This window comes from Gopherus flavomarginatus, chromosome 15, assembly GCF_025201925.1.
Source record: "Gopherus flavomarginatus isolate rGopFla2 chromosome 15, rGopFla2.mat.asm, whole genome shotgun sequence".
Classification (NCBI taxonomy): domain Eukaryota; kingdom Metazoa; phylum Chordata; order Testudines; family Testudinidae; genus Gopherus; species Gopherus flavomarginatus.
The window spans coordinates 966,347-976,887 of record NC_066631.1 but is presented as its reverse complement, the minus strand read 5'-3'; the positions used below and the strand labels follow the sequence as shown (position 1 = coordinate 976,887).

Below are 10,541 nucleotides of genomic sequence, written 5' to 3'. Positions count from 1 at the left end.
TTAGGGGAGAACCTTCTGGTTTGAAAAACAGAGAAGAGTTGAACTGTGACAATCTTTCTTTCAAGCAGATATTTTTGAAGTAGCAGAAAAATCTGGTGTCTTTAGCGTTTTTGTTTCTTTATGATAAACACAATACAGTTACAATTTCTTGGAAGTGTTTTGTGAGTCTATAGACGTGAGAGGTTCTTCTTTGTCTTGCTAGAGAATTATTTAAGAAGCTGGACTCCTTTCTGCTGTGAGTCTTTTCAACAGTATGAGGGACAAATGCTTTCCAGACTCTGGGTCTGTAGGGGAGATGGTTTTTGTTTTTGTTTTTTTGGGGTGGTGGTGGTTGGTAATTTACCTAGATTTCAGTAAGACATTCGGCACGGTTCCACATGCAGAATTATTAGTCAAATTGGAAAAGATGGGGATCAATATGAGAATTGAAAGGTGGATAAGGAACTGGTTAAAGGGGAGACTACAACGGGTCATACTGAAGGGTGAACTATCAGGCTGGAAGGAGGTTACTAGTGGAGTTCCTCAAGGATCGGTTCTGGGACCAATCTTATTTAACCTTTTTATTACCGACCTTGGCACAAAAAGCAGGAATGTGCTAATAAAGTTCGCGGATGACACGAAGCTGGGAGGTATTGCTAACACGGAAAAGGACCGGAATATCATACAGAAAGATCTGGACGACCTTGTAAACTGGAGTAATAGTAATAGGATGAAATTTAATAGTGAAAAGTGCAAGGTCATGCACTTAGGGATTAATAATAAGAACTTTAGATACAGATTGGGGATGCATCAGTTGGAAGCAACAGAGGAGGAGAAGGACCTTGGGGTATTGGTAGATCACAGGATGACTATGAGCCGCCAATGTGATATGGCCATTAAAAAAGCTAATGCGGTTTTAGGATGCATTAGGCGAGGTATTTCCAGCAAAGATAAGGAGGTGTTAGTACCGTTATATAAGGCGCTGGTGAGACCTGGAAAACTGTGTGAAGTTCTGGTCTCCCATGTTTAAGAAGGATGAATTCAAACTGGAACAGGTTCAGAGGCGGGCTATTAGGATGATCCGAGGAATGGAAAACCTGTCATATGAAAGGAGACTCAAAGAGCGTGGCTTGTTTAGTCTAGCCAAAAGAAGGCTGAGGGGGGATATGCTTGCTCTTTATAAATATATCAGAGGGATTAATATTAGGGAGGGAGAGGAATTATTTAAGCTTAGTACCAATGTAGACACAAGAACGAATGGGTATAAACTGGACACTAGGAAGTTTAGACTTGAAATTAAACAAAGGTTTCTAACCATTAGAGGAGTGAAATTCTGGAACAGCCTTCCAAGGGGAGTAGTGGGGGCAAAAGACATATCTGACTTTAACACTAAGCTTGATAAGTTTATGGAAGGGATGGCATGATGGGATAGCTTAATTTTGGCAATTGATCTTTGATTATCAGCAGATAAGTATGCCCAGTGGTTGGTGATGGGATGTTGGATGGGATAGGATCTGAGTTACTGCAGAGAATTCTTTCCTGAGTGCTAGCTGGTGAGTCTTGCCCACATGCTCAGGGTTTAGCTGATCGCCATATTTTGGGTCAGGAAGGAATTTTCCTCCAGGGCAGATTGACAGAGGCCCTGGAGGTTTTTCGCCTTCCCCTGCAGTGTGGGGCATGGGTCACTTGCTGGTGGATTCTCTGCAGCTTGAGGTCTTCAGACCACAATTTGAAGACTTCAATAACTCAGGCATAGGTTAGGGGTTTGTTATAGAAGTGGATGGGTAGGGTTCTGTGGCCTGCTTTGTGCAGGGGGTCGGACTAGATGATCACACTGGTTCCTTCTGACCCTAGAATCTATGAATCTATATGGGACTGGACACAGGGCTGGATCATAATCTTTGTTTGTTACCAGAGCTGGAGATTGTATTCAAAAATAGCTATTTTTCTGTAGCTATTTGATTTCCAGCACTGATTTTGTACACATTTTCAACACCTACAAAGAATAAATTCAACAAAAAGCCCACTTCTATTTCCTCAACATCTGCATCAAGAAGGGCAGCATTCCCTGTAACATAGGATTAGCTAGGAGAGATCTTTTGTTGGGCCTGGGGTACATATCATTTGGGAACCAAATACATCGGCATTTTGTCTAGTTCAAAATCACCTAATGTGGAATTCTATCCCCAGATCATCTGAGATAATATAGACTTCAACAATTGAACTACACGGTGATCATATGCACTTCCCTCAGGTACTTGGGGTTCTGCTGTTGTTAACCATTTCTGAGTGGAGAATCACTACTGTTTCTTTGTTAGCATGTCCAGTAAATTGGAGAGTTCTCTCCTGTTGACAGAACTGCACTTGAACTTTCTCCACGTCATCATGGAGGGATGGGGGAAAAGCAAAGCTGAAATCATAAATGAGGACTTTAGCAAATGGTCATTTGTCTTAAATTCTCCAATAAATCTGAGCTATATCTTATCAAACTGAACTAATATCCAACTGGGTGACCAAACAGTCTTCAGGAAAGATAGAAACCCACATCACAGAGAGACAGAATACATGACAATGGAAGTGTCAAGTGAAATTCCAGAGCAGGTTACATCTGATTATTCAGAATCAAGACAAGAGATTCTCCCATCACATTCTACTCTGATCCATTCAAACCTGCTTCACTCAGCGCTATCTCAACAGTCAGTTATGTAATTTACAACATTTTTAATATCCTAGTATCCTCATAATGGGGGACAAAACAGCTACCTTGTAAGAAGTGGCTTTACCAATAGATGGAACCTCGGATTTAAACTCCCAATGATCACACTGTGTTTGGGATCCATTTGAATTCCCCTTCCAGGTCTTTGACACTTACATCTGCACTCATAGTGACTCTGATATAGGATTTAAGAAGTCAAACCATCATGTCCAAGCACAGACAACGGAGAATGCTTCATCACATGACACTTTGAAAAGTGGATGGATAGAATGTGATGAAGATAAACTCTGCCTGGCTCAGACAAAAGGTAAGTTCTGCAGTGATGGGGAAGGAGGGAATCTCTGAGTCGCCCTGTATCCTTCTGGTGTCACAGAGGCTGAAATGACATTTTTTTTCCTGCCTCTGCTCCTCTTCATTTAGATATAATTTGAAAAATTCCCAATAGAACTGCTCTTCAGCATAACCCAGAGCAATGGGAGAACAACTGGCAATCTGAATCACTGGTGACTCTAACAATAACTTTGCAATAGGAGGAATGGTATAAATGTGAAGTTCCCTGGCTCTTGATAGGAAGGGCACACTCGAATTACTCATGAGACAATGGAGTTGGTAGAAAGGACAAACTGGTCTACCTCAAAACAGGGCAAACTGTAAAAAGGCAAAAATGGGCCACTCATCTGGACAAGTTAAGGGATAACGGTGCTGCAAACAGTTCAAACAGCTTCAAAAGTTACTGTGTGGGAACCAGGAAAATTATTAAAGAAAAAGAAAGTATTGATAGCCCTAGAGGTTTTTATAGTGTTGATCTCCCTGACAGATTCTCTGATGGGTAACATGAGTTGAGAGCCAAGAGAAGGTTTTCCCACACTCACTGCATTGATAGGGCCTCTCCCCTGTGTGGATTCTCTGATGAGTAAAAAGGTTTGAGCTGCGATTGAAGGTTTTCCCACACTCACTGCATTGATAGGGCCTCTCCCCTGTATGGATTCTCTGATGCTCAGAGAGGGTTGAGCTGCTAGTGAAACTTTTCCTACAGTCACTGCATTCATAGGGCCTCTCCCCTGTGTGGATTCTCCGATGCCTAATAAGGTGTGAGCTGTGATTGAAGGTTTTCCCGCACACACTGCATTCAAAGAGCCTCTCCCCGGTGTGGATTTTGTGATGTTCAGAAAGGGCTGAACTCTTAGTGAAGCTTTTCCCACAATCATTGCATTTATAGGCCCTCTCTCTTGTGTGGATTATCTGATGCCTAATAAGGTGCGAGCTACGATTGAAGCTTTTCCCACACTCATTGCATTCATAGGGCCTCTCCCCTCTGTGAATTCTCAGATGGCGAAAAAAGCCTGATCTGTGAGTGAAGTTTTTCCCACACTCACTGCATTCATAGGGCCTCTCCCCTGTGTGGATTCTCTGATGTTCAGAAAGGGATGAGCTCTTAGTGAAGCATTTCCCACACTCATGGCATTCAAAGGGCCTTTCTCCTGTGTGGATTCTTTGATGCTTTATAAGGACTGAGTAGTCACATAAATTCTTCCCACCTTCAGTGCATATATTTTTTCTCTTTCCCGTGAGGATTTCCTGCTGTATTGTGGTTTCGTTGAGGTCTGTCCAAGTTCCCCGACAGGAAATACATTTACCCACTTTCTTGCCTGGATGGTTTCCCTGCTCTCTTTTTGGTCTGTGCTGAATCTCACAGGAGTTTCCCGGCTCATGACTCTTGGACACATTCCTTTTCGATCTCTGCGATAATGCTCTGTGTTTATCCATTTGCTCAACATTTCCCTGCTGAGAATTCTGCTCCTCTTTCTCACACACCATTGTGTCACCTGCTGTGATAGAGACAGAAACCTCAGACAGGGATGGAAAGGGGAAGGCCAAACCAAAACAAGTCCTGGAGAGAGGTCAAATAAAAATCAGGAACTAAACTCCCTCAAACTCTGCCCCCAAATGTTGTAGTAGGATTTTATGTTTCATCTGATTTAGAATGAAGGATAATGAATAATTCTGTACCCTGTATTAAATGTATTGGTGTATGATCTGAGCACATCCTGCCAGACACCCTTTCTGAGTAACAGAAAGGAATGGCCAAATGGGCCAATGGGTAGAGATACATCAGCCAGAATCTGTGTCTGGACTGATTTCAAGGCAGTAACAGACCTTTGAGGGTCACCAATTTGTTGCAGGTTTAGCATTTTAAAATAAGTAAAAGAATGCCATGGCTGTTTTCTTTTGCATTGCAATTTGATGTTCCTGTTCAAAATGTTGTGTGTAAATTAATTCTGTTTTGTGTGTGAATGAGAAATGTGTGTGTTAAGAGATAACCGTGAAGGCCATCACTGAACAGATGTACGAGGGAGGAAGCGGCAACAGCCGCAAGGGCACCAGGAGGCTGCAACACGTCCCTATTGAAATGCCAGAGGGCGGCTGAGTGATGACTTCAAAGATGAGACAGGCACCTATCAGTGGGGACAAAATAGCTGTGATCAAACCCAACATGGGAGAACTCCCTGAGGAACTACTTGATGAAAGATCAAGATAAAGGATGAAAAGAATAATTTAAGAAAACAAGCACTCGTCAAACAATTCATTACAACATGACGGTGCAAAACTCATTGGTCCCAATGAAGGAAAATCAGTATATAACCAGGGTGCCTTGCATGAAACTTTGGGTTCATTCTGCCAAGACTTCCCCAGAGGATTGTATTGCAACCGACGGAACCCGGCTCCTCCTACCCATGATCAAACTAGCTGGCCACTAGGTTGATCCAGACTCTGGACTGGTAACTATAACATCAACTGGCAGGACAGTGGGTGTGTGGGTGTGTGTGGTGTGTGATTGAATGCCTATGCTAATTGTTGTACCTTCAATAAATGCGGCATGTTGCCTTTTCCCCTGAAAAAGATCCCATGTGCTTCTTATAAGCATAACAGGGTAACACCCACAGGGTAGCTAGCTAACACATCTTGGCAGGACTGTTAAATTAAGTTGTTCATCAAGACACACCTGGTTGACAATGGACCACGGGGGAAGCCCATCTACACTGAGTGGACTGTCATGTACTCTGTCATGTGGACTGTCTGGAATCTAGGTAATGGCTTCCTGCAATGACTGAGGGAAATTGGGAATGAACATGTGACTTGCACGTGTGACTCCAAACTCCACCTTGCTGCCGTTATTTTCCACAGTAATAACAATGGGATGCCCTTCACATTGCAAAAGTATAAAAGGCCTTGGAAACACCTCCATTTTGTCTTCAATCCTGCTTCTTACCTCTGGGGGAACTTTGCTACAAACTGAAGCTCTGAACAAAGGACTGAATGACCCATCCCAGCTGTAGATGTACTCCAGAGACTTGACTTAAGCCAACAGTTTATTCCATCACTGCTACAAGCCTGAACCAAGAACTTTGCCATTACTGGATGTAATTGATTCCCGTAGCCAATTTAAACTCTCCTCTTTCTTTCTTTTTATGAATAAACCTTTAGATAATAGATACTAAAGGACTGGCACCAGCATGATTTTTGGGTAAGATTTAAGTTGTATATTGACCTGGGAGTGGCTGGCCCTTTGGGATCAGAAAAAACTATCATTTAAAGACACTGGTTGTAAAGAACCACTCATCTCTGAATCCAGTGTTTTTGGTGGTGTTATAAGAACCAGAGTGCCTGAGAAAACCGTCTATGTTTTCTTGTTAGCCAGTGTGGTGAAACAGGAGTTTACTTTTGTGGCTGGTTTGGTCTATCTTATAAAAGAACAGGAGTACTTGTGGCACCTAAGAAACTAACAAATTTATTTGAGCATAAGCTTTCGTGGGCTACAGCCCACTTTATCGGATGCATGCTTATGCTCAAATAAATGTGTTAGTCTCTTAGGTGCCACAAGTACTCCTGTTCTTTTTGCGGATATAGACTAACACGGCTGCTACTCTGAAACTTATAAAAGAGTAACCACCAGTTTGGGGTTGTGTTTGCCCTATTTCTCAGCAGTTCATCCTGAATTTGGCATCCTTAGTTGTGACCCGCTAAGGCTTGCTGACAGGGTGTCAAGGGAGGGGGCTGAGTCATGGATTTACAGGGACTTAGGTGACCCAACCTTCATACAGTCGCCCTTAGGACCGCTCTCTTTAGGGTATGTCTAAGGTGCATCAGGAAGTCAGCTGCCTTCCAGGCTGGGTCTCACACTAGTGCATTAAAAATGGCTGTGAAGACATTGCTTTGATGTTAGGGCTCCGCTTGGAGTTCAGACCATCCAGCCCACCCACCCCCCTCAACCCCTGGCTTTAGAACCCAAGCTACAAACCAACCGCCTACACCGTTATTTGTAGTGAGTCAGCATGGACTCTGGCTGGGAGGCAGCTTCCAGACGCAGTGCAGACATACCCTTAATGAGTGACACGCTCGCTTTAGCTTTTTCCAAGGGTGAACCCCGGTTCCCCTTAGAACCATAGAGTTAAAAGGAGCACAAAGGTCATCTAGTCTAACCCCCTGCCAAGGTGCAGGACTTGCTGTGACTAAACCAGACTCTTTTTGAAAACCTCCAGTGAATAACCTTCCACCACCACCGTAGGTGTCTGTTCCATTGTCCTACGGTTCTTCCAGTTAGGAAATTGTTCCTGAGATTTAATCTAAATCTGCTGTGTTGTAGTTTGCACCCCCTGTTCTTGTCCTGCACTCTGTGACAAGAGAGAAGAACAGTTCTCCATCCTTTGTATGGCAGCCTGTAGCAGGGAAGACCAGCAGGGACCACAATCCGCCCGTTGGGCTACAGATCCAGGAAAGCCACATCCACCCCTCCGGAAGATGAGGGGTGGAACAGGAAGCAGAAGTACAAGAGGGGGCCCTGCAGCTCAGTTGGGCTGGAGCTGCCAAGGGAGATAGACGCTTGTCACCTGCTGCCAGAGTGGGACATTGAGGATCCACTAGGGCTGCCACCAGAGGACTGGCCAAAGCTCCCAGGGTCACCAGCCAGTCAAGGTGCCAATGAGCTGATGGGGCTGCCACAGACCACTGACCCAGGGAAATGGAGGCCAGAGGTACCAAACCCGGGGGATTGTAGGAGGTAGCCCTGGGAAACTAGACCATCGTCTGGCTGAGTGTTGGCCTGACACTAAGTAAGGGTGTCGTGGGTGGATCCCCCCTGATCCAGTGGCAGATTATACTGCCCCTGTTAGGACCCGGAGCTGGGACCCAGTGGAGTCAGGTGGGCCAGGGTCCCCCTACCTCCTGCCACTCCACCTTTGGCCAGGAGGCCTGTGTTGGTCGACCGGCCACTCAGCAAGGACGCTAGACTGTGTGGTGCTTGACCTAGGCAAAGCCCCTAATTGTTTGCTCCCCCACCCTGCCTGAGGGCCTGGGCTTGGAGACTTTGTAGCTCTGCCCTGAGACAGACCAGGAGAGACGGCCACACACGCTCACACAGCCTTTTGAGTATTTGAAGATCACTGTTATATCCCCCCCATTAACTCATTTCCAAACTAAACACACTCAGTTCCATCAGCCTTTGCTCACTGGTTTGCGTTCCACCCTTTTGATCATCTTTGTCACTTGCCTCTGGATTCTTTCCAGTTTCTCTACATCCTGTCTAGTCACTGGTGACCAAAACTGGACGCAGGACTCCCCCTGAGGCCTAACCAGTACTGAGCAGAGCAGTACTATCACCACCTGTGATTTGCATGCTATGCTTCTCTTAATGCATTTGCTTCTTTTTGCATTACCATCACGCTGTTGACTTCATGTTGAGGTTGTGATCCACCACAACTCCCAGATCCTTCTCAGTGGTGCTGCTGCCATGCCAGTTATCCCCCAGTCAGGATTTGTGCATTGGGTTTTTCTTCCCAAAGTGTAGCACCTTACACTTGTCTTTGTTGAATGTCATTGGTGTCTACAGCCCAGGTCACCAATTTATCACAATCCCTTTCAAGTTTTGCTCTATCTTCCAAAGTGTTGACAACCCCCACCCCCCCAGCTTAATGTCATCTGCAAATTTGATCTGTATGCTCTCTATTCCTACATCCAGGTCGTTAATGAAGATGTTAAATAGCAACAGACCCAAAACAGATCCCTGTGAAACCCCATTTGAGAAATCCCTCCAATCAGACATCATTCCAATAATAGTTATTCTTTGCTTGCGGTTGTGTAACCAATTATATATCCACTTAATGGGAGCTCTGTTGAGCCTGCATTTCTCCAGCTTACTCATGGGACTGTGTCTAAAGCCTTTTTGATATTCAGGTCTATTTTAGCCACCAAACCAGTTACCCTATCAAAGGATATCAGGCTGGTTTGTCATGCTATGTTCTTATTAAATCCATGCTGCCTGCTACCGATTACCCCTTCATCCTCCGGGTATTCGCAAACTGAATGTTTTATACACTTCTCTAGTAGCTTCCCTGGTACTGAGGTCACGCTGACTAGGCTCCAGCTTCTCCTTTTTCCCCTTTGTAAAGATGGGCACTATGTTAACCCTTCTCCAGTCTTCTGGGACCCCTTCTGTCATCTGAGTTTGCAAATATTGCCAGAAGCTCTGCGATTCCATCAGCTAATTCTGGGCTGAACAGCAAGAAAGGAGATGGGGGGCTGGCTTGGGGGATTAAGAGCTCTGTTATCAACATTTGATGAGCTGTTGAGCTTGAGCTGATGGCTAGCCATCCACAAGGAGTCATCAGAGGGAGGTGGAGGTTTCAGTTTGGACAGAAGGAGACAGGTCTGGAGTAGAGCGGTAGATCTGTGATTCATCAGCATACGGACAGTAGCTGAATTTGTGTTTGGAGGTGAGATTTCCTAGAGATAAAGTGCAGCGGAAGTGACCAAGGACTGAGCCCTGTAGAATCCCCACGGAAGAGTGGAGTGGGGGTGAGGACGATCTTCCTAAGAAAACGCTGAAGAAGTGGTTACAAAGGTAGGAGGAGAACCAGGAAGCAGACAAGATGTCAAGAAGACAACCATGGTCAGTGGTATTAAAGGCGGCTGATGGGGCAAGAAGAATAAGGATGGAGCACTGGTTCTGAGCTTTGCTTAGGGACAGGTCATCAGAGACTATGGCAAAAGCATTCTCAGTGGAGGGCTCCAAATATCTGCCTCCCTGAAACTTTCCCTTCCCACTGCCACCAGACCCTTCTTGCTCCTTGGAGGAAACACTCCCCATCCCCTTCCCACTATCCTCAGTCTTTTCCACTTCCAAGGATCCCAGATCTCCCACCCAATCCTCCCCCTCCAACAGCACCACTGCTGGGACCTCCACCCCCTGTCTCCATTCCCAGGCTCCCACTTCAAACCACCACACTCCCTGTTCCCAGGAGATTCTGTCTCTGATTCCTCACCTCCTCTTACTTCCATGGTACCCATCCCTCCCTGATTCCCTCTAGTCTTCCACATACCTATCCCTTTCCTCCCACTACACTCAGCCTTCCCTACCTTGTGGCACCCCACAACCACTAGCTCCCATCATCTTCTCCCCTCCCATGCTCCCTGCACTGGGTCAGCTGTAGCTGGAACTGGATGGTGGAGGGAGGAGTTGGAGTAACTTGGCAGAGGTGTGACTGTGATATGAAGGAAGGTGCATGTGAACCCTGAGGGACCTAGTCTGCCCCATTTCAAGGCACTCAGTGGGCTGTTGCTGAGACAGGGCACAGCAGAGGTGGCATTGTGGGGGTGGTGTGACCCTTAACTCTTCATTTCCCCTTCCAAGAACGGAGGGGACGGGAATCCTTACCCAGCAAGGTCATATTCTCATAGTTCTCCTGCATGACGTCTCTGCAGAGGGCTCTTTGACGGGAGTCCAGCAGAGCCCACTCTTCCCTGGTGAAATACACAGCCACCTCCTCGAAGGTCACCGGCCCCTGAAAGA

General features: G+C 45.7%; 1 protein-coding gene across 9 annotated transcripts in view; it reads right to left on the bottom strand.

The window, feature by feature from the left end:
• Nucleotides 1–1,985: 1,985 nt before the first annotated feature.
• Nucleotides 1,986–10,541, bottom strand: part of LOC127034660 (zinc finger protein 391-like) — a 35,417-nt gene continuing 26,861 nt past the window's right edge. For 7 of the 9 annotated variants that reach the window (XM_050923752.1, XM_050923755.1, XM_050923753.1 and 4 more), the window contains 2 exons: nt 10,407–10,533; nt 1,986–4,524 (listed from right to left, as the gene is read on the bottom strand). In XM_050923752.1, coding sequence (XP_050779709.1) covers nt 3,479–4,524; nt 10,407–10,533 — 1,173 coding nt within the window. In that variant the 3' untranslated portion in view covers nt 1,986–3,478. The remainder of the gene's footprint in view (nt 4,525–10,406; nt 10,534–10,541) is intronic. The other 2 variants (XM_050923754.1, XM_050923758.1) reach the window with 1 other exon arrangement.